This window comes from Marmota marmota, unplaced genomic scaffold (assembly GCF_001458135.2).
Source record: "Marmota marmota marmota unplaced genomic scaffold, marMar, whole genome shotgun sequence".
Taxonomy (NCBI): Eukaryota; Metazoa; Chordata; class Mammalia; order Rodentia; family Sciuridae; genus Marmota; species Marmota marmota.
Window position 1 is genome coordinate 10,397,246 of NW_026000205.1, and position 24,368 is coordinate 10,421,613.

General features: G+C 34.5%; 1 protein-coding gene across 9 annotated transcripts in view; it reads left to right on the forward strand.

Annotated features, from left to right (window-relative positions):
• Znf568 (zinc finger protein 568) overlaps window positions 1–24,368 on the forward strand; it is a 68,209-nt gene that overhangs the window by 16,818 nt on the left and 27,023 nt on the right. For 7 of the 9 annotated variants that reach the window (XM_015497142.2, XM_048791081.1, XM_048791079.1 and 4 more), the window contains 2 exons: window positions 3,816–3,942; window positions 4,329–4,424. In XM_015497142.2, the coding sequence (XP_015352628.1) occupies window positions 3,816–3,942; window positions 4,329–4,424 (223 nt within the window). Of the gene's footprint in view, window positions 1–3,815; window positions 3,943–4,328; window positions 4,425–14,279; window positions 14,359–16,190; window positions 24,349–24,368 lie in introns of those variants that run through there. The other 2 variants (XM_048791086.1, XM_048791084.1) reach the window with 2 other exon arrangements.

Here is a 24,368-nt window from a genome sequence, read left to right on the forward strand (position 1 = left end):
GGTTCAATCCCTAGCACTAGAACAGAACAAAACAGTATTAATTTCTTCAATCCATGAATGTAGCATGTCTTTCTACTTTTTTCTATTCTTTTCAGTTTCTTTCATAAGTATTTTGTAATTTTCATTGTAGAGATTGTTCATTTCCTTGGTAAAATTGATTCCTAAGGGTGTGTGTGAGTTTTAACTATTGTGAATAGGATTGCTTTCCTGATTACTTTCTTGGTAGTTTCATCATTATCGAGTAAAAATAACTGATGTTGTGTTTATGTTATCTGTAAATAGATAATTTGACGTCCCCATTGTACTTGGATGCCCATTCATTTTTTTTCTCTTGTTTTATTGCTATGGCTGATATTTCTAATACTATGTTAAATAAGATTGGTGAAAGATGATATCCTTTTCTTGTTCCTGATCTTAAGAGGAAATAATTTCAGTTTTTTCCATTCAATATGATGTACTCTGTTTGTCATGTATAACCCTTATTTTGTTGAGGTACTGTCTTCAATACTTAATTTTTGAGGGGTTTTATCATGAAAGAATATCTAATTATACCATGTTTTTTTTTTTGCATCTATTGAGGTCATTCATACAGTTTTTAATCCTTTATCTCTTTTTTTTGGATTACTACAAATGTTTATTTTTTATTTGTTCTAATTAGTTATACATGATAGCAGAATGCATTTTGATTCATTGTACACAAATGGAGTTCCTTACTCTCTTAATGTGATATGTTAATTGCTTAACAGAATGTTGATCCATCTGCATCCCTGGGATAATTCTACTTCATCAGGGTGTATAATCCTTTTCATGTAATGTTAGACTTATTTTGCTAGTAAATACTAGCAAATTACAATTTTCAATAAAATTGTTGAAAATTTTTGCATTTGTGCTTATTAAGGATATTGGTTTCTTTACCAGTGGATTATCACAGTTGTTATCCAGTTTTAGTAGATTCTCTTAAACAAATATTTGCCTAAGGACAGACACAGAAATTTTAATTTAAAAAAAAAATTGTTTTTCTACCAGTTATGCTTGTTTCACTAGGGAAACAGTCCATGGATATTTCTCACTGCTATCTAGGAAATAGAACTCTTATCATAACTTAAAAACTTACCAGTCTGTCTTTTAGTGCATACTTTTTAAAAAATCTAAGTTTGAATGATTATATTATTTTTTCATGATTAGGCTTGACAAATGTTTGTCTAAGTTTTAACTGGAAATGGTTGCACACACCTGTCATCCTAACTACTTAGAGGCTGAAGCCAGGAGATTGATTTATAAGTTCAAGGCCAGCCTCATCACTTAGTGAGATCTTATCTCAAAATAAAATTTTAACAAAGGCTAAACATGGGGCTGAAGCTGTAGCTCAGTGGTAGAGTGCTTGCCTCACACGTGTGAGGCACTGGGTTCAATCCTCAGGACCACATAAAAATAAATAAAGATATTGTGTCCATCTACAACTAAAAAAAAAAAATTTTTTTAAAGAAAAAAGGGAACTAAGAATGGAACTCAGTGGTAGAATGCTTTCCAGCATGTACAGGCCCTGAGTTTAAACCCAATACCACTGAAGAGAAAAACAAAGAGAAATCAAGGTATCAGTTTTTGGAAATGGAGACACACACACACACACACACACACGCATACACACATTTTTTACTTTTTTAAATGGCTTTTTAAAGTATAAAATTGCCAGATGCAATGGTGCATGCCTATAACCCCAGCGACTTTGGAGGCTGAGGAAAGAGGATCACAGGTTCAAGGCTAGCCTCAGCAACTTACTGAGGTCCTAAGTACCTTCACGAGATCCTACCTCAAAAGATAAAAAGGGCTGGAGATGTGACTCAGTTGTTAAAAGTGTCCCAGGGTTCAATCCCTGGTACAAGAAAAATAAAAGATAATAAAAAGATTAAAATTAATTTGTTTTTACATTTATTACTTCTTATACACTAACAGTTATTTGCTCTATTTATTTTAATGATTCCCTTACTCTTTACCTAAAATCTTAATTTTTTTTTTCTTTTACTTTTGAGACTGGATTTCACTGTGTTAGCCAGTCTGGTCTCAAACTTGTGATCCTTCTGCCTTAGCCTCCCAAATTGCTGAGATTATAGGTGTGCACTCCTATGCCAGGCTCTAACTAAAATCTTAAAAACTAGGTTTTATATTTTGTTTGTTTGTTTATTTGTTTTGTTTTTACTAGTTTGGTTAGTCCAGTATTGGGCAGTAACAGCAAAAGTATTCTTTGTTGTTGTTGTCTTTGTTTTTTGGTGCTAGAGATTGAATCTAGAGTACTTAGCCACTGAGCCACATCCCTAGCCCTTTTTTATGTGTTTTGTTTGTTTGTTTTGAGACAGGGTGTGGATAAGTTTTTAGGGCCTCACTAAGTTACTGAGGCAGCTTTGAATTTGCAATCCTCCTGCCTCAACCTCCTGAGCTGCTGGGATTACCTGGCCCATGTTTGCTTTTGTTCATAGAGTAATTAATGAAACCTTTGTGCCAAAGGCTATTTTTCTACATCTAGTTGATTTTGTCATTTTGTTGTTGTTGTTGTTTGTTTGTTTGTTTGCTTGTTTTTGCATTCTTCCTTCTTACTGCTTCATCTGACCCTAATCCTATGAAATCAAGATTGTTAGCCACTGTTATTAGCTTTTGATCTTTTTGTGGTATATTTTTCCTCCTGTTATTGGTGATTTCCTATGCTTCAATGAAACCTCAGCAGTAAAGGGGACTTCAGGTGTAGGAGTTCTTGTGTGTCCATTTGTCCATCTTGAATATTCTTGGGGTTCTGCGACTCTTCCTATTGATTTGGAGAAGAATTATAGTAAGATGGGTAAGAACCTATGGCTCTTGCAGCTACCCTGCTTGGACTAGAATCCCAACTCTTCCACAACATCATAGAGAGTTTCTCAGAAGCATTCATTGCAATTCAGCCTTTGATGATTTCAATTTGTACTTCCTATTTTGTCTCATCCCATTTATACTATTTCTTGAATAAATTACTTTAAGTATGGAATATGTGGCTGTTTTTCTTTCTCAGAGCCTTTGCAGATAAAAGACTTTTTTCTTTTCTGAATATTAAATGGGAAGGAAGGACTAGAGTTTTGTGATCAAATCACATATTTTTCCAGAAGTTTTTCATTTGTTTCTTGGCTTATGTTATACATTATCATAGTTTCAGTTCTGTACTTTAATTGTAAATAAAATAAAAACCTAAGTCAGTCTCTTTGCTGTTAGCTGTTGGGCCTGTCCTTGGCCCTATTGCAGTACTTGTTCTTTATTACCACTCACATCTGTCAGCCATGGATTTGGCTCCCAGTTTTGAGTTGGTGGCTAATATACTCTTACCTCTTTCTTCGTATGTTTGGCTGCATAGGACTTCTCCAACTGGAAGTTTTATAGGTATTTCAAACTGCATATTCAAATTTTCATGCCTCTCGTCCTCCATCCTGCCTGTTCTCTTATTTTTCCTTTGCTACTAGATCACACAACTATCTGGGCAGATTTTGAGCCAGATACCTGTGAGTTAGGTCCAACTTTTTTATCTCTGTCACAGCCCAGTAAAAGTCATCGTCTTTCTGACTCCGTAGTCTCATCATCTAGCTTATGATGAATTAATGTTTGCTGACTCAGTAATTGACATACAGGATATTTCTAATGTAGTGCAGTCTCCTCATCATATAATACAGGTAAATATAAAGTCCTAATTAACAGGTTTTAATGATCTCTGACCCCAGGATACTAAACGATTTCTACTTATCTTGACAACATCCCTTAGTTTCTGTTGCTTCTAATTAATTAGGATTGTATTTTTATAGGAACCAGTGACATTTAAAGATGTGGATGTGGACCTCACCCAGGAGGAATGGCAGCAAATGAAACCTGCTGAGAGGAACTTGTACCGGGATGTGATGCTAGAGAACTATAGCAACCTTGTCATAGTGGGTAAGGATAGTTTTATAGTTAACACAGAATTCCTTTCCCTTTCTAAAACTTGTGGAGACATGAGTTTGCCAGATGAGCCTAGCCCTCCCTTTCTTTACATGATATTTTTGTGCCAAGATGGTCAGGGTAAAGACTGATTACAAATACTTTATATTGAGGCTGGGGTTGTGGCTCAGCTGTAGAGCGCTCACCTAGCACATGTGAAGCCTTGGGTTCGATCCTCAGCACCATGTAAAAATAAATAAATAAAATAAAGATATTTTAAAAAAATACTTTATGTCATTCTGAAAGCTCTCATCCTTTTTAAGCCCTCAAGACTCAGCCCAAGACATTATATGGTTGTCTCCAGCAGTAACATCCACTCTCTTTGCTGTTTCACATGGTAGGTTTTCAAGTCACCAAACCAGATGTGATTTTCAAGTTGGAACAAGAAGAGGAGCCATGGGTGAGAGAAGAAGAAATGTTTTGGAGGCATTCTCCAGGTGAATAAGTTAAAAGTAGACCTAAGTGAGAAAGCCACATGACAGTTGTTCAGCGAACAGTTGCTACTGTTATACATTTTCCAAGATTTTTCTAAAGGTCCCTGTTGTCTAGAGTGACAAATAGTATGAGCGCCTTGCATTATTGTGACACTTCTGGGTATTATTCTTCCCATATTGGGCACTGTCTTCCCTTTTTCAAATTTTAGAGGACCATGTTTAGTAGTCCCGTCTGATTTCAGGATACTAGACTTCCCTAATTCATTTTCAACTTCCTTTCAGGATTGTTGTAGTCTGTGGTACTTGGACTCTCTCTCCTTTATGTTCGTCATTTTGTTTTCTTATGCATTCAGTATTTTGTGGATGTATAGTATTTTTAAAACATGTTTATCCCACAATTAGATTTCTTTAGTTTCTTCTTTCCATTTTGAAGAGCTTAAAAGGTGTGTTTTGTAACAGTTGTTTTATTTCCCACTAAAATTCATAATCCTTATAATCCCATGGTTTAGAAATATATTTGTAGTTTAGAAATCCCACAGGATTAACTTTCAGCACATTAACTTTTTACCATCTTTATAATGAAGTTTTCTATTCCTGCTTTACAGGAATAGAAATTTAATTTAATTTTTGATAGTATAGTATATGCTTGGTTAAAAAATAAAAATAATCCAAAAGATATATTGAAAAGTAAATTTCCCTTATCCTTAGCACTTAGTCCCTTCCTTTCATCAGTTGTATACAGTTCATTTTTGAGTATTGTCCTGGCTAGTCTGTTTTTTGTTTTTGTTTTTGGTATGAGGGATTAAACCCAGGGGCACTTAACCACTGAGCCACATCCCCAGCTGTTTTTGTTTTTCTCACTAAGTTGCTCAGAGCCTTGTTGAGTTGCTGAGGCTGGCTTTGAACATGGAATCCTCCTGCCTCACCATCCCCAGCCACTAGGATTATAGGCATATGCCACTGTTCCCAGCTTTCCAGGCTATTCTTGATGGATTATTGTACCATATGAATAGTTTTAGACTTAATTTGTTTTTCCTGATATAAACCTGTAGAATTTTAATGAGCTTGTGCTAGATATATGAATTAACTTTCAGCACGTTGACTTTTTGCCATCTTTATAATGAAGTTTTCTCTACAAAACTGTTGTGTGTTTGTGTATATCTACTTTTGTGTCATTCAGAAGGGGAGCTTTGAAAGTTTTTACTTTATGGCATGGTACATTTCTCTTTAAGCTTACCTATGTGTTAGACAAGAGAACAAGAAGCTCTATTTAAGAATTGAAAAGAAAGTTATAAAACCATCTTTATTTACAGATGATAGGATTGTATATATTAGGAAAAAGAAAGAGAAACAACTGAGAAAGTGCAACAAATAGAGAATCCAGTTATGTGGTAAGATATCAAATTAACAAAAATTGGTAGCTTTTATGTATGCTTTAGCCAAGAAGATACAAAAGAAAGGAAACCATATTTATAGTAGTGACGTTAAGGATGAAATAACTATTCTGGGCATGGACAAGGAACAGTATATAAAACAAAGTCCTTCCCTCATGGACCTGGAGTTTCTGAGGGCCAGGTATGTGACTTAGTGGTAGAGTGCTTGCCTGGCATGCATAAGGTCTTAGGTTCAATTCCCAGCGCTGCAAAAACAAATAAAGAAATAGAGTTCCTGAGATTTTTTAACATAAGAAAATACCTTTTTAATTTTTGATTGATAATTGGCCATTTTTTATTTATTTATTTATTTATTGTGGTATTGGAGATTGAATCCAGTGGTGTTTTACCATCGACTTACGTCCCTAGCCTTTCCTCTTTTTTTTTTTTTTATTTTGAGAAGTGGTGTGGCTAAGTTACTTAGGGCTTCACTAAGTTATTGAGGTTGGCCTAAATCTTGCAGTCCTGCCTCAGCCTCTGGAGTTGCTGGGATTACAAGTGTGTGTCTCCACGCCCTATGCTATATCTTGCACCATGCTTTTTTCTCCAATACATGGTTCCCTGACAATGTTAGAGAATTTTCTTGCTTCCTACCTTTTAATGTTGCTTGGAGAAGCAGTGTGATAATTTCCTGTAAAATACCACTTTTTCCCCCTTGCATATTCATAGGTTTGTTTTGTTTTCCTTGAAATTTTAGAATTTTATGAGTCTGTGTCTTCGTAGTGATCAGTCAGGATTAATTTTTCCTTTCAACTTATGGATTATGTTTTTTGTTTCTTACAGCATCATTGTTTAAACTTCATGCTGAGTCCTTTTGTTCATCATTAAATGAGGGTACTTCCTCCTGCATCTACTATTTATAGAAGGATAGTATGGAAAATTATTGGAGAAATTGCTCTGAGCTGGTAGGAAGCCTCTTTATCTCACACTGCTGTCCTTATCATACAGTGTTTTGTGATGAGTGTTGGTTTACCCTTTCCCACAGATCAAAGAGAGATTATTGTTTCATGCTTCCTTTAGAACTCAGTGTCTCTTCTATCCTCCTATGCAGGTATAATGTTTACTTGCATCTCCTTATTCAAATTCTGCCTTCCCTACCATTTATCAGGGCCAGTTGGATTCATTATGTTGCAGTCAGTATAACTGGATCCCATTGTTACAAAGGCTGTACCTCTGTTTTTGAGAACTCTGACCCCTGCACTTACAGTCCTGAGATAAGAAACAACAGCCACTATCTCTGGGTTTCTTCTCTACCTCAACTAGTCTGTTCTCTGTTCTTGTATTCTGGAACTGGAATTTATCTGCCCCTTTTTGGGGAGAAGGGAGTGCTGGAAATTGAACCATAGTGGCACTCTACCATTAGCTACACCCCCAGTTCTATTTATTTATTTATTTATTTGCTTGTTTTGGGTATCAGGGGTTGAACTCAGTGACACCCAACCACTGAGTGATATCCTCAGCCCTATTTTTGTTTTTTATTTAGAGACAGGGTCTCACTCTGTTGCCTAGCACCTCACCATTGCTGAGGCTGGCTTTGAACTTGTGATCCTCCTATCTCAGCTTCCTGAGTTGCTGGGATTATAGGTGTGTGTACCATGTCCAACTTTAGCTGCCTTTTAGTTTTATTGAAAATACATTTTCTGGGGCTGGGGATGTGGCTCAAGCGGTAGCGCGCTCGCCTGGCATGCGTGCGGCCCAGGTTCGATCCTCAGCACCACATATAAACAAAGATGTTGTGTCCGCCGAAAACTAAAAAATAAATATTAATATTCTCTCTCTCTCTCTCTCTCTCAAAAAAAAAAAGAAAAAGAAAAAGAAAAAATACATTTTCTGCTTCTTAATGTCTGCAGAGTAGAGAGGAGATGGAGATGTTTAATTACACAATATTGAAATAAAACATCCTCCATGCTATATTTCATTCTGTGGCTCACCCTTTTTGGAAATATCTTTCTTCTTTAATCCTCTCTAAAGGATTAATATTTTTTTCTTGGTTTCTGTTCATTGTTTATTTCTGTCTTTTTTTAATGAAGAGTCCATAACTCCTTTTTGAGTCACATCACATCTCCCAAAACAGTTCTAAATTGCAAATTGGCATTTTTCCTCTCTGTACCTTCATGATGCATCTGTATTCTTCTCATTAACTCATTGTTTAACTCCAATAATGACAGTATTAGAATATGTATCTTTTATGTTTCCAAAATTGTGGACCTCTTCACATCTTTGCTTTTAATTATGAGTGCTCTTACCTTTCCAGGTTCTCGCAGTTATTAAATGTTGAACTTAGTTTCTGATAAATGGTCTTCTATCTTGCCTAACTCTAAACTAACATTCTATTTCCTCTCTACCAGGATTTTTGATTCTGAAAACATGTACTCTCTCTTATATAAGTTTCCCCATTTTGATGTCCAGTAATACTTAAATTACCAAGAGAAAAGCCTGTGCTTTATTCCTGAAAATGATTCATGAGTTGATTGTGATAGAACTATATTTGGAGAGGTTTTTATTATTGTGTTTAAAGATTTACCTACATTAATTTACTGTGGTATGCAGAATGAAAAAAAGACTTGTGAGGATAATGTGATAGGTGACCTGATCAAAAGTAATAAGATAATGCCAAACTTGTTTCATCTATAACCTCTGTTCCCCCACCCTCTGTTTTGTTTTTGAGTTGGGAGTTTTACTATGTTCTCAAGCTGATCTCTAACTTGTGTGCTAAAGGAATCTTTTTGCCTCAGCCCCCCCTAAGTAGCTGGAACAACTGGTGTGCACACCATTGCATCCAGCTTTGTTTCATTGCCAAAGTGTTTCACATTTCTCCCTTAAGTGGCATTCCATGCCAGTAGATAAGATTTTTTAAAGTATTACCATCACACCTAACAATGTTAATAATAATTTCTTACTATTATCTGAGACCTAATCTCTGTTCATGTTTTCTTGATCATCACAAGAATATCTTTTTATGACTGGCTTATTAGAATCAGGATTCAAATAAGGTTCATACATTGCATTTGGTGGATTATTGCTCACTTTTGTTTTAGTCCACACTTCCCCTAAACCTGTTTTCCCCCACTCTCTTATTTGGGTAGAAACCAATTTATTGCTATTCTAAATGTCAGCAACTTTTCTCATTAAAGGGCCAGAAAATATACAGCAATCACCTCCCATCCACAGTTTCACTTTTTGCTATTTCAATTACCTATGGACAGCTGTCGTCCAAAAATATTCAGTGGGATAAGTCCAGAAATAAACAATGCCTAAGTTTTAAATTGTACACCATTCTGAATAGAGTTCAAAGCTGTGCCAACACCACCTTGGAAGTGAATTATTACTTTGTTCAGTGTAACCAGGCTGTGTACACTATCTGCCTGTTAGTCACTTAGTAGCCTTCTTAGTCATCAGATGGATGATCACAATATCATAGTGCTTGTCTTCAAATAACCTTTCTTTTTTTTTTTAAAGAGAGAGAGAGAAAATTTTTTAATATTTATTTTTTAGTTTTCGGCAGACACAACATCTTTGTATGTGGTGCTGAGGATCGAACCTGGGCCGCACGTATGCCAGGCAAGCGCGCTACCACTTAAGCCGTATCCCCAGCCCCCATCAAATAACCTTTCTTTTACTTAGTTATGGTACCAAGGCACCAGAGTAATGATGCTGGCAATTTGGATATTCCAAAGAGAATTTTTAAATTGCTTTTGAAAGTGAAAAGATCCAGAACATAAGGTATTTTAACAGTATATTATTAAAATTATTTCATTTTTATTATTGTTTATCTCCTGTCCCTCATTTATAAAAATTTATTATAAGCATGTATAGGAGAAACCTAGTACACATAAGGTTCAGTGCTATCTGCAGTCTCTGGCATCTAGTGGAGGTCTTAGAACATATCCCTGCCAAGAAGAATATATTACTATATAGGCTTTTTGGGCCACATAAGGTCTGTATTGCATATTCTTTCTCATTCTCTCTCATTGCCTGCCTTTCTTTTAACAACACTTTAAAAATGCAAAAAACAATTTTATTTCATGGGTTATACAAAAACAAGATACTAATAATTTTCTAACCTCTGCCTCTTACTCTGGATTTGGCAGTTTACCTCCTCATGCTGTTTGACACATTCTTTCATTCTATTTTTCCTATAATTTGGCTTTATTAGATCAGTTCTTTGGCAGCAATACTTCATATATGGTCCTGTGTGTATTTTATTTTGTTATACATTTGTCCCATTTTAGAAATATTGAGATTGACCAGTGGATTCATCTGCTGTCATTCAGAATTGGTCTCTTTTAATGATATCCATCAACTTTTTACTTAAAAGTTTTAGCAGCAATAATGGATCACCATTGCTCAGATTATTATTTTATTAGAGATTCCTTCTGGTTTTATTAGCTGAAATTCTCCCATAAAGGAAGATGCTCTCTTCAACTGTTTACCTGAATTAATGTTTTTACAGGACAGGAAAGAGAAATGATAATCTTTCCCTTTAAAATCTTTTAGAATAATGATTGACACTCTAGAATTTGCTGAAGTTTGTCAAGTTAAACCATTATAAATTCATATTTAGAAATTTAAAAAACTTTTAATTTGAGCATTTTAATAAACATTTATATATAAATAAAATTTTAATATTTTATTTTAATACACAGGTTAGCTTACCTTTAGCCATAGGATTCTTTGACCAGTCTTATAAATGTCCTGCTCCGGGCAGGACAATACTATTTCTCTCAAAACTCCTGCTTCTTTCATGGGAAATCACATAAATCTTGAGCATTATACTTGCTCATTAGTACTGAATTATCATATAAAATAGAACAATATACTGTAATAAAATTGCCAACTTCTATGCTTTGAGGCCATTATTAAATAAATAGAGGATTTATTTTGAACACAAACACTGTGTTACCACTATAGTTGGTCTCATCATTTGAGAGGCAGGTCATCATTTGACAGGCAGGTCACAAATGCAACATGAATATGCTGGGAAAATATTACATCCAGAGCAGGATGGAGTTGGGTGGTATATCTCAGAATTTTGTCATGCTACTCAAAATGGCACACAATTTAAAATGTATAAATTATTTTTTTCTGGAATTTTCCATTTAACATTTTTTGATTGTGGTTGACTCAAAAGTGAAGTCTGTGAAAAGTGAAACTGAGCGCATAAAGGGACTACTGAATGTATGTGGAAAAAAGCAATGTGCAGTACAATGACATGACAAAAGGTACATTATCTTTTATGTAAAAAAGGGATGGAAATATATATTTATGTGTGTGTATACATACATATATGTGCATATATGTAAACATGGTATTTGTGTGTGTGTTTAAAGAATGAAGGAATAATTCCAAAACCAATGAAAATAAGGCAAAGGAGAAGTCAGTATTTTAGGGGTAACTGTAAACTAGACTTCTTTGAATATGTTTCTGTTTGGTAATTTTCCAATTTTTATCAATTAATATAAATGGAAGGTGAGTTTTTATACTCTTAACAATGCTGTCATTACTTCTTTTTCTTTTTCTCTGAACATAGATATATTACAGTTTTTGGTTGATTTGATTTTCATGCTTGCTTTGTTGTGACTGTTGACATGTCATTTCTGAGCTAAATATATTTTTATTTTTTCAAAAAGTTTTAGTTGTAGATGGACACAGTACATCTTTATTTTATTTATTTGTTTTTATGTGGTGCTGAGGATCGAACTCAGCCTCACATATGTTAGGCAAGTGCTCTACCACTGAGCCACAACCTCAGCCCCTAAATATATATTTATTATGTGTCCTTACATAACTTAGTCATTCCTAGAGTTATCATTTTCTTTATTTTCAGTTTGCTTGGTTTTCTATGTATTTTTAATTTGAACAATGCTCTTGAAACCTTATTTAAGTATGAAATCTATTAGTGTTGTTAGTGTACCTTACTTTGATGCATGAAGGGATAAAGGGAAATTTAAAGAACTATTAATTAACAAAGGTGCTTTTTTTGTTTTTGAATGATAGATTGTTCTGCAGCATGCTTGAATCAGACAGTTAAAATCTTGTATGAAGTCCTAAATGCCGATATCTACAAGTCTTTTATTTTTTAAATCTTCCCATGTTACATGCCAACTTGTAAGCAACAAAAAGGGATTGGAGAGTTACTATTCAGCATGTAAACATTCATATAATTCATACTTTTTAAAAATATATTTTTTATTTGTTTTAATTAGTTACACATGACAGTAGAATGCATTTTGACACATACATAAATGGAGTGTAATTTCATTCGTCTGGTTGTACATGATGTTACACAGGTCATATAATCATACATATCATACTTTTTTGCTAACATGAGATATCTGCTTCAGTTGTTTCTAAGTCTAGAACCTATTTGGTTCATTTTCTCTAGAAAATTCTTTTCCTGCTTGGGTTTTAGAGAAATGGCAACTTCCTGTGTAAATTGGGAGGTGATATATTGATCAAGATCCAATTACAGAGAAAAGAATATCCTAGCCACTTGGAAGGCCAAGACAGGGATAACAGGTTTGAGGCCAATGTAAGCAAGTTAGGCTTTGTCTTAAAAATAAAAAGGACTGGGCATATAGCTCAGTGGTAAATTACCCCTTGGTTAAGTCCCTGGTAAACCCCCCTCAAAGAAAAAAAAAAAGTGTACAGCTGCTAATTATAGAAGGAAGGAATTTAACTTGGTGTGGTAGTATATGTCTATAATCCTAGCTCCTCAGGAGACTGGGGCAGGAAGATTAAAATTTCAAGGCCAGCCTCAGAACTTAGGAGATGCTGCCTTAAAATTAAAAATAAAGATCTGGGATATGATTGCTCAGTGGTAGAGTACCCAAGAGTTCAGCTTTAATGACACACACACACACACACGGAAGGAACTTATATGAAGATATTAAAATGGCTTACACAATCTGTAGGAGGAATGAAGACACAGGCTACAAGATAAGTTTCTAGGAATGAGTCTCAAAGGTGTACAGAAGTGAGATGCTGAGGGAATTCCTTCTCCCACTCTAATCAAGACAGTGCTTGCTGTTGAACCAGGAAAGACCTTCTATAGCTGTTGGAACCTTGCCACTTGGCATAAGCAAAATGCCCATTCTTTCATAAATTAGTTCTGAATTAAGATGTTATATGGATATGTGGCAAGTCTCGATCATATGAGTACCCTACATCTTTATTTGAACTTTCTTAAGCCTTTGCAAAATGGAAAGACATAGGAGGTTGGGATATATATTACCTAAGTGGATTCATAATCCAGTTCTTTTCAGTTCTACTTTTATCCTACCTGTGATTGGTTGGTTGGTTGATTGATACCAGGGATTGAACCCAGAGGTGCTTAATCACTGAAACACATCCCCAGCCCTTTTTATTTTTTATTTTGAGACAAGGTCTCTCTAAGTTGCTTAGGGCCTTCCTAAGTTGCTGTGGCTGGCCTCAAACTATGCAATCCTCCTTCCTCAGCCTCCTGAGTGGTGGGGATTTCACATATGTGCCACCAAGCCCAGCTCTTTAGCCTGTTTTTTAAAATTAATAAACTTTATTTTTTAGATCAGTTTTAGATTCACAAAATAACAGAAAATAGAGTTTCCATAAACCACCTGTTCTCCTAACACCTCCTCTACTGTCATCATCATTCACCAAAGTGGTATATTTATTACAACCATTGACAGTGATTTTGATTTTGGCCATTGTATTAGGTGTGTGGTAGTGTCTTGTTGTTTTAATTTGCAGTTAATTTCCTAAAGACAAGTGTTGAGCATGTTTTCATGTGCTTATTTACCATTTTTATATATTCTTTGGTAAAGAAGATCTGTTCAGGTCTTTCACCAATGATTTTGCATTGACAGGTCATTACCACCCAATCTCCATAGTTTATGTTAGAGTTTACTCTTGGTATTTTATATTCTGTGAATTTTGATTAATATGTAATGACATACCTATTATAGTATCATAGAGAATGGTTTTACTGCACTAAAAATTCTGTGTGTTCCTCTAATTCATTCTTCCCTCTCCTGTAACCCCTGGCAGGATATTCTTCCATCTCTGTGATTTTACCAGTACATTTGGAATCATTTGATAGATGGTCTTTTCAGATTGGATTCTTTGACTTAGGAATATGCATGGAATCTTCCATGTCTTTTTGTGTCTTGATAGCTTATCTTTTTTTAGCATTGACTAATATTCCATTGTGTAGATTTATCAGTTTATCCATTCACCTACTAAAGAACAGCTTCAAATTTTGGCAGTTACGAATAAAGCTACTTAAAAATCCTTGTACAGGTTTTTGTATGGACATAAGTTTTCAACTCACTGGAGTAGATACCAAGGAATGTGGTTGCTGAATCATGGTAAGAATATGTTTCATTTTGTAAGAAACTACCAAACTGCCCTGCAAAGTAGCCACATCATCTTGCATTCCCACCAACAGTGAATGAGAGTACCTGTTGATCCACATCCTTGTCAGCCTTTGGTGTTGCCAGTGTTTTGGATTTTGGCCATTCTAATAGGTATGTAATGCTGTCTTATTGCTCTTTTAATTTGAAATTAATTTCCTATTGATATGATTTTGAGTGTTTTCTTGTGCCTTTTTGCCATCTTCATTGTTAAGATGTCTGCTCAGGTCTTTTGCCTATTTTTTAATCAGGTTGTTTGCTTTCTGAATGTTGAGTTTTAAGAAATCTTGGTTATTATGTTGGCTAATAGTCCTTTCTCACATGTGTGTTTTGCATACATTTTTTTCCCCAGTCTGTGACTTATTTTTTCATTTTCTTGATAATGTCTTTTGCAAAGCAGAAGTTAAATTTTAGTGAAGTCCACATTATTAGTTTCTTCTTTCATTGGGTCTTGCCTTTGGGGTTTATCATCACCATAACCTTAGATTACCCAGATTTTTTTTCCTGTATTATCTTCTCAAAGTTTTATACTTTGGTATTTTACTCTTAGATCTATGATCCATTTTGAGTTGATTTTTGTGAAGGGTGTAAGATCTATGTCTAGATTGATTTGTATGCAGATGTCCATTTGGTCCAGTCCCATTTGTTATAAGGACTGTCTTTGCTCCGTTGTATTGCCTTTGCTTCTTTGTCAGTCCTCCACTCTTCTTCAGTATTGTATTGTCTATTCTGGGTCTTTTTCCTTCACATAAACTTCATAATGTATTTGTCTGTATACACAAAATAGTTTGCAGAGTGGGATCATATTGAACCTACAGATCAAGTTGGGAAGAAATAACATCTTGAAATATCTGGTCTTCTATCTATGAGCATGAAATATCCATTTATTCATTTCTTCTTTGAATTTATTCATCAGAGTTTTGTAGTTTTCTTCATATTTTATACATTTTGTTGTTAGATATATGCCTACTTTGGGGGGCATATGTAAATGGTAATAGATTTTTAATTTCAGATTCCATTTGTTTTTGCTCGTATAGGCAATTCATTTTTGTATGTTGACTTATATTTTGCAACCTTCCTGTAATTATTAATTCCAGCAAATGTTTTGTTGATGGTTTCAGATTTTCTACATAGATGATCACACATCTGTGAACAAAGACTGTTAATATTGTTTCTTCCTTCTCAGTCTATACACCTTTTATTTCCTGTCTTTGTCTTAATTCTTAGCTAGAACTTCCCATGTGATGTTGAAAAGTGGTGGTGAGAAAAAACATGTTCTTGCCTTGTTCCTGTTTATCCCTATATTTTAAGTACTTGAATCCTCTAATTCTTGAACTTCTCCAATGTTTTGTTGCCAAATCATTTTAGGCCTTTAACATTTACATCTTCATAATACTTTAGCTAATCTTTAGATGTGATGTCCAGTTAATAGTACCATGTATGCCTTTCATCTTACACTGTTTTGTTGAAATCTCTTTTTTACCTATGTCAGCACTCCTATTTCCTTTGTCTTATAAGTTTGGCCCTGTATTCTTTTTGGAAAGAATCCTAGAAAGGAGAAGAAATAAGGATGTATTCAGTCCACTGTGTTTAACCGAAGTGTTCATTTTATCATTTAGTTTGACTCCCTATTGAGTCACCTATGTGTTATACTTTTCATTTTAATTCAGCTTATTTTGCTGATTTCTTCATTGTACAAGGACATTCTTAAAATCAGTCAATGCTACTTGGGTCTGTATATGTCAGTTTTTGCTCGAAAATGTTGTCTATAGTAGTTTACTTGTCAAATCTCAGAACTAAGGACATTACACTTTAAATTTATTTCATATTGATTGACTAAGGCCAACAACAAAAATTAAACCCCACATTAACAAATTTATAAAATGTTATTAATAGTATAGTGGTAGAAAAATTCACAAGTAATAATTTTTGGTCCTCCATTTTAGAAGTTTGGGAAGTTGATGAACAGATCAAGAAGCAGCAGGAAACACTTGTGAGGAAAGTCACATCCATCTCCAAGAAAACTGTGATTAAGGAAAAAGTCGTTGAATGTAAAAAAGTTGCAAAAATATTTCCTCTGAGTTCAGATATTGTTACTTCGAGACAAAGCTTCTATGAATGTGACTCACTTGTTAAGGGTTTGGAACAAAATTTAGATTTACTTAGTTACGAGAAAGGCTGTGTAAGAGAGAAAAATTGTGAATGTAATGAGTATGGCAAACCTTTTTATCATTGCTCATCCTATGTTGTAACCCCCTTTAAGTGTAATCAGTGTGGACAAGACTTCAGTCAGAAATTTGACCTCATCAGACATGAGAGAATTCATGCTGGAGAAAAACCTTATGAATGTAAGGAATGTGGAAAAGCCTTCAGCAGGAAGGAAAATCTTATCACACATCAGAAAATTCATACTGGGGAAAAACCATATAAGTGTAATGAATGTGGAAAAGCTTTCATTCAAATGTCAAACCTCATTAGACACCAAAGAATTCATACTGGGGAGAAACCTTATGCATGTAAGGATTGTTGGAAAGCCTTCAGTCAGAAATCAAATCTCATTGAACATGAGAGAATTCACACTGGAGAAAAACCCTATGAATGTAAGGAATGTGGAAAATCCTTCAGCCAGAAGCAGAATCTTATTGAGCATGAAAAAATTCATACTGGGGAGAAACCTTATGCATGTAATGAATGTGGTAGAGCTTTTTCTCGAATGTCATCTGTTACTCTACATATGAGAAGTCACACAGGGGAGAAGCCCTATAAATGTAATAAATGTGGAAAAGCTTTCTCTCAGTGCTCAGTATTTATTATACATATGAGGAGTCATACAGGTGAGAAACCCTATGTATGTAGTGAATGTGGGAAAGCCTTCTCTCAGAGTTCTTCTCTTACTGTACATATGAGAAATCATACAGCTGAGAAACCCTATGAATGTAATGAATGTGGAAAAGCCTTCAGCCGGAAAGAAAATCTTATTACACACCAGAAAATTCATACTGGAGAGAAGCCTTATGAATGCAATGAATGCGGGAAAGCTTTTATTCAGATGTCAAACCTCATTAGACACCAGCGAATTCATACTGGTGAAAAACCCTATGCTTGTACAGTGTGTGGAAAAGCCTTTAGTCAGAAATCAAATCTCACTGAACATGAGAAAATTCATACTGGAGAGAAACCTTATCATTGTAACCAGTGTGGAAAAGCCTTCAGTCAGAGACAAAATCTCCTTGAACATGAAAAAATCCATACTGGAGAGAAACCATTTAAATGTAATGAATGTGGTAAAGCTTTCTCTCGGATATCCTCCCTTACCCTTCATGTGAGAAGTCATACAGGGGAGAAACCCTATGAATGTAGTAAATGTGGAAAAGCCTTCTCCCAATGCTCATTACTTATCATACATATGAGAAGTCATACTGGGGAGAAACCATTTGAATGTAATGAATGTGGGAAAGCATTTTCTCAAAGAGCATCACTTTCTATACATAAGAGGGGTCATACAGATGAGAAACGCCCCCAATACTAATTGAAGAAAGGCCTCACATATTGAACCCATGGTTTGTTTAAAATCTCTTGATCTAAGCTCAGAAAAATGAAAATGAACAGTACCTTTTTGAAAAAAAGTAAAACTTTGTTGGAGAGCCTAAGACTTGAGTAAAATGGGGAGAAATACCAGTATATAGATGGATAAATCCAGTATCATAAAATTCTCAATTATCCTAAAAATCTAGACTGAATGCAGTTCTAAACAACAATAATTTTCTGGAATCTTTACCAAGTGATTTCAAAATTCATGTGAGATAAAGTCTATGAGACAATTTTGAGAAAGAACGGAGGAAACCAGCCTCACCATATACTAAATATATAAAATTAAAGTGTGTTGTATTAGTGCATTAGTAGGTTCATAAACAAGTTTTAAAGAATAGAGTACCTAAAAACAGATCCGAGAATGTATATATGACTCGGTGTGTATTAGACATGAGATCATGAATTAGTAGGGAAGTAATGGCTTGATCAATAACAATTTGTGGAATATTTTGCTCTCCATATGGAGGGAAATAAAATTATACACAATCTTATAAAGAAACAGTATTCCAAAGGATTTGAACACTGAAATGAGAAAAGTCAAATATAAGATTTCTATAACTCTGAAGCAAGCAAGCTCTTTTTTTGGACAGATCCTTGCATTTACACTTCTTGAATACAGCCTATAGAAACAAATGATACATAAGAAATATACACACATGAATTTTAAACAATCTAAATGTGCATCAGTGAGTGGGTTAATGGATGAAAAATGTGATATATATTCAACTGATAGAATAGTGTATAGAAGTTAAAATCAATTAGATCCATCATGTGTAACATGGATAGTTATCTGGAACAATGTTGAGTGGAAAAAAGTGAAGATAGAGATCAAACATATTGTATAATATTCTTGTACACTGCAATGAAATCATTTACAAAGAACAGAACTGTTTTATTATTGAAATATGTATGTATGTAAACTATTTACAATGAATTAGAAAAATACATGCCAAATTATTGATAGTGTTCTCTCTGGAGGAGATTGGGACTGGGGTTGGGTGTTAATTGAAGGGGGCCTTTAGCTTTACATGTAATTTTTATGCTTTATAAAAGACGGTAGCATATAAAATAAATCTTAAATTTTGGTGATACATAATGGTAATATGAATGACTTGTCTTACTAGTGTTTTCTAGTTATTTCTCAAGCATTAAGAGGCCATGGGAAACCTTTGCCCATAAGAAGAAATGTATTCATGTGTCCTATCAGATGATGAACTATTTTATCAAAAATATCTTCAGAAAGGGGCCTGGGGTTATGGCTTAGTTGTAGAGTGTTCACCTAGCATGCACAAGGCACTTGGTTTGATCCTCAGCACCACATAAATGTAAAATAAAGATATTGGGTCCACCTAAAAAATATATATTTTAAAAATCTCTTCAGAAAATTAGTACTTAGTAGTGGTTGCTATATAGTATGAACTTAGCATACTTTATTAGTACTATCGTTTTTTAAATATGTATCTGAAGTTTGGACTCATCTTTGAATTAATAATGTTCTAGATTCAAATAAACATTTAATTCTTTAAAATTTATGGGCTGGGGCTGTAGTTCAGTGGCAGAGTGCTTGCCTAGCACATGTGAGGCACTGGGTTCAATCCTTAACCACCACATTTAAAAAAAAAAAAAAACACACAAAGGAATGCTGTTCATCTACAACTGCAAAAAAAATTTTTTTTGAAAGTCAGATGCTAGTATTACAAATGAAATGTGTTTTTATTTACTATTTTAGGGGATAACAGGTCTACACACATTAGTACACACATTAGCTACCCATTTAGTGTGTCATTATTTGATAACAGATTTTGTAGGTTCATAGCTAACCAAATCAGTAAGATTTTTTCCAAAAACTTGACTTTGCAGTTTTACTGTTCTTTACATTTTTCAATACAACCTGCATAGGTAGTAATACCATTGTAACTATTTTGATATTGTGAAATGCAACTTTTTATTTCCTGAGGTGGCCATAAGCAATTTTGTAAAATTGCTTAGTATTGCTGAGTTTTAACATACCAATCCTTCTTCAACTCTTGACTTATATATGCCATATTGAATTTTAGTTAGAAGCTGTGGTAGTGCTAGATTCTGAACTGTAATAATTGAGTTCCTTTAAAAGGCTCTCATGCTCCAACAATGTGGACCAGCCCTACTTAAGATAACTTTTTATTATGCCATCTCTATTGTATTATTTGATATACACAAAACCACTAATGCCTTTTTAAAAAAGGAGATAAGAATTGAGGGTGTTGGTCACAATGGATCTTTAGCTTTTATGTTTAAACGTCAATTCCATTTGAAGTTGATTTCACAAAAGTAAATCATAATTTGTAAAGTAAAACATGACTACAAATTCTGTTATTAGCTATTTTTGAAGAGATACAGTGTGTCATAAAGTAAAGGGACTTATTTTTATGAAAGTAACAATAATAGTTTGTAAAACTTTGTCTAAATGAGTATTGCCATTTTCTTTAATGGTCTTTTATTTAGTAGGCTTTATACTAAATTTAGTTTTGTAAGCAAAGCTAATATCTGTAGATTGTTTCTGAATAAAAAAATAGTTTACAAATTTCATGCATTTACAAAAAAAGCCATGTAAATGTTTTCAGTTGCAAGATATTGGGGTGTGTGTGTGTGTGTGTGTGTGTGTCATTTTTCCATGATTTTCTTCATATTTCTTTTCTTTTTTCTTTTGGTGGACCGTACTTTGTGTGCTTTAAATTCTCTGTTCCTTTTCTTTAAAAAACTTTCAAATCAACAGAAAAATTTAAAATTCTAATTAAGGTTCAAAAGACTTTCTTAGCTTAATTCCTTAAACTGAATCTGAAGTCTAAGAATAGTGTTTGCTGATATATGTCAGCAAGCAAATCATCTCATCTCTATAAATACATTTTCCCCCTTCTTGAGGGATAGAAATAATAATATAAGTGAGAGAACAGCTTAGGATACTATTATTCAAATCATGGCAAATCCCTCTTTACCTAGATAAACATGGAGAATATCTAGATACTAAATTTATAAGGACCAGTTTCTGTGAATCACCTTGGAACACAATAAATAAAAAATTAATAATGGCTTAGACTACAGATAACAGCAGTAGAAATTGGTAGAGTTGAGAGTTTGGAGGTGATTTCATAGAATTTGCTCATGTGAAAGATGAAGAAGAAAGAAAAAGGATAATGCTTGTTTTTATGATGAGCAGCTGGCTGAGTACAGAAATTGTTGGATAAAGGGAGCTGCTTTATGCAGGGTTATACTGTGTCCCTGAGGACAGCCTGGCCCCTTTTGCCTCAATTTAGGACAACTCTGAAGAGTCATCCCAGGTTTAGAGCTCTCTAAGGAATTGCAGTTGTGTCACAGTTCAATTTCCTCTTCTTCCACCCGGTTCTGTTTCCCTTATTTCTTTTATCAGTCATATTCCCAAGAGCTTTCTCCTGTATTCCTTACCCTAATTTTCCATCTCAGATTCAGTTACCAGGGAACCTAACCTAATACAGTGCAGCCATTTGCAATGTCAGTTCTCAAATTAGGAGGTTTTTTTGAAAATGTTTTTAATTTTAAAATTAATACACTCTTTACATATGAATAATATATTTTGTGAAAAATAAGTTTTCTAAAAATAATAAAAGTGGCATATGTATATTATATAATTTTAGGGATATCTTTAATTACTTCATGGAAGATAGCCAGGTTCTCCTATCTGGAGTTTTTTTGTTTTGTTTTTAGTATTGGGAATTTAACCCAAGGGCAGTTTACCATTGACCTATATCCCCAGTCCTTTTTGAGACTGATTCTCACCAAGTTGCTGAGGCTGGTCTTGAACTTGTGATCCTCCTGTCTCAGTCTACCTAGCCACTGGGATTACAGGTGTATCCCAGTATACCAAGCTCTTATCTGCTTCTGTATTAGTAATGTCACATTTACATAGACTATGGACCTCCTGTGTATACATGAGAGATTGAGAGTGAAAAAAAAATGATTCATAGTATTACTATGAAAACAGTTTTTATATCAGGGACCCTGAAAAGAGTCTTTAAATGAATTATTTAAAGAATTTGGATTTTGACACCTGGCTAAGTGTCTTCAAAAATGCAATTTGAGCCAGGCACAATTTTTTTTAAGTACTGGGGGTGTAGTTAAGTAATAAAGTACTTACTTAGCATATGTGAGTTCGTGGGTTCAATCCCCAGTACCAAAACCAAACAAATTCCTCAAATGTTGTTAACTTTAAAAAGTATGTGAAGTACCAAAGCAATGTATTGGCATGCTGTTGATAATAATGTAGTCCCAAAGGAAGAGCTTGAGAACCCCAAAGATATAATGGCTAAAGGAAGTATTAAGTATGTGGGTAAATAGAAATAAACATTGACAGTGGAGAAGAACAAAATTGACATACGGGGTTAAAAAATGGTATACTGTAAACCAATATTATGTGATTTAAAGGACTTAATGATTTAACTTAAATTAAAGGGTTAACTTAAATCCTTTGGGTTTGACTTAAAATATCAACATCCGCCCCCCTCTTTTTAAAGTTAAGGCTAATGTTTTGATATACAGATTTTGTAGGATAGAAGAGAACCAAAATTCATATCTTAAGATAACTTTTTTTTTGTCTCATTTAATAGTCTATAGTTAGGCAATTCAGGACTGGTATGGATCCACTTTGTTATTTTCCATCAAGTGTGGTAATATTATTCTTCTTTTGGCTCTTAATTACACATCTCAGGGAGCCAGGTACATGGTGGGGATGCTGGGTGGGCAAAAAGGCATATTGATTGACTTTAAGGGACAAGTGTTGAAATGTATACATTATTTTCCTTCACACTCTAATGACTAGAACTTAGTAATGTGGCCAGATATAACTGCAGAGCTAGCCAAGAAGTCACAAAGATACATAGCACCCAGCTAGAAAATGATGCAAGTCAATGAGTATTCATGGATGGTAGAGATGTGAAAGAGGATATCAATAATGGAGGTTTTGTTTGTTTTGTTAATTAAACTTTGAATGTCTATATAAAAGTTCAAGATTTCTGATTTCAGCTGACATTTAAAGGATTTGGAAGTTATCCTTGGCCTTATAATGGTGGATAGAGATCACTTTTTTCTTAGATCTGTGAAAGAATTGAAGTCACAGGGTAGATTGCTACTCTGAATTCTGGAGACAAAAGAAAATGCTGATCATAACAGCCAAGATCTGCTTATTTAGAACAAAAATCACTGGAGCCATAAATTGTTAAGAACAATTATTTTGATGAATTGCTGAAAGTTGAAGTGGCTTGGGTGTAAGAAATTTCAGGGGCCCAGCCTTAAAGGGACCTCCACACTTTCATGAGTATTCTCAAGGGAGGGGGTCTGAGACAAATTCCTCTGTGGCAAAGGGGAAGAGAGAGAAAGTGACCTTTATGAAATTAGACTCAGCATGTTTTTATTACCAGACCTTGTCTACTTGAGAGAAGGGCACTTAGCCAATACCAGCCTTTCTAGCCTTTCTGTCTAGCTAAAGGAGAAGACTTAAAAATGCATCTGAAGCCAGGCACAGTGGCATACCTTTAATCCCTGCAGCTCAGGAGGCTGAGGCAGGAGGATCACAAGTTCAAAGCCAGCCTCAGCAATGGCAAGGCACTAAGCAACTCAGGGAGACCCTGTCCCTAAATAAAATAAAAAAGGGGGGTGCTGGGGATTTGACTCAGTGGTTGAGTGTCCCTGAGTTCAATCCCCCTGGTACCCCACCCCACCCCAAAAAAAAACCCTTCCGAAGATTACATCCTAGGGGCTCAGGCTCCCTAAAAGATAAGATTTATTTATAAGATTATACAGTGCTTCCCCACCACCACATAAACAGGGCTTTCTTTATAATAACAGTGGATTATATCTGAAAGAGCTACAAGATAATCTCTATTTCAGAAGGAGATCTTATGGAATCCCAAAGATAACTGAGTAGGTGTGAGAACCAAGGACACTAGAAAAAACTGAAACCTCTGGTATCTACTGCAAAAGTAAACGCAGTCCAATTACTGGCTAAATAAATGCAAAGTCTCATACTAAGGCCTACTTACCTCAGTTTATACTACCTGATTTATAAGTCATGTTTAAAGGAAAGAAAAAGTAGTTTGAATACCCAGGGTAAGCATCAGAACCAGATTTAAATATGACACAAATTTTGCATTTAGATAGGAAATTGAAGGGTAACTATGATGAAAATGTTAAGGACACCAGTGGAAAATGTAGATAATATGCAAAGTAGATGGTTAATGTTAGAAAAAGATGGAAACCAAGGATCAAAAGGAAATGCTAGGAAAAAAAATAATAATTTTGATGGACTTATTAGGTGACTGAACACAGCCAAGGAAACAATCAGTAGGCTTGAAGATGTGTACCAAGCTGAAATGAAAAGAAAATAATATGATTAATCTAGAACAGAATATATTTGAACTATGACCCAGTTACAAAAGGAATTACATACTTGTCATTGAAATATCAGAAGAAAAAAGAGAGAGGTTCAAAGAACAAGCAGATTACCAAAAAAAAAAAAAAAAAAA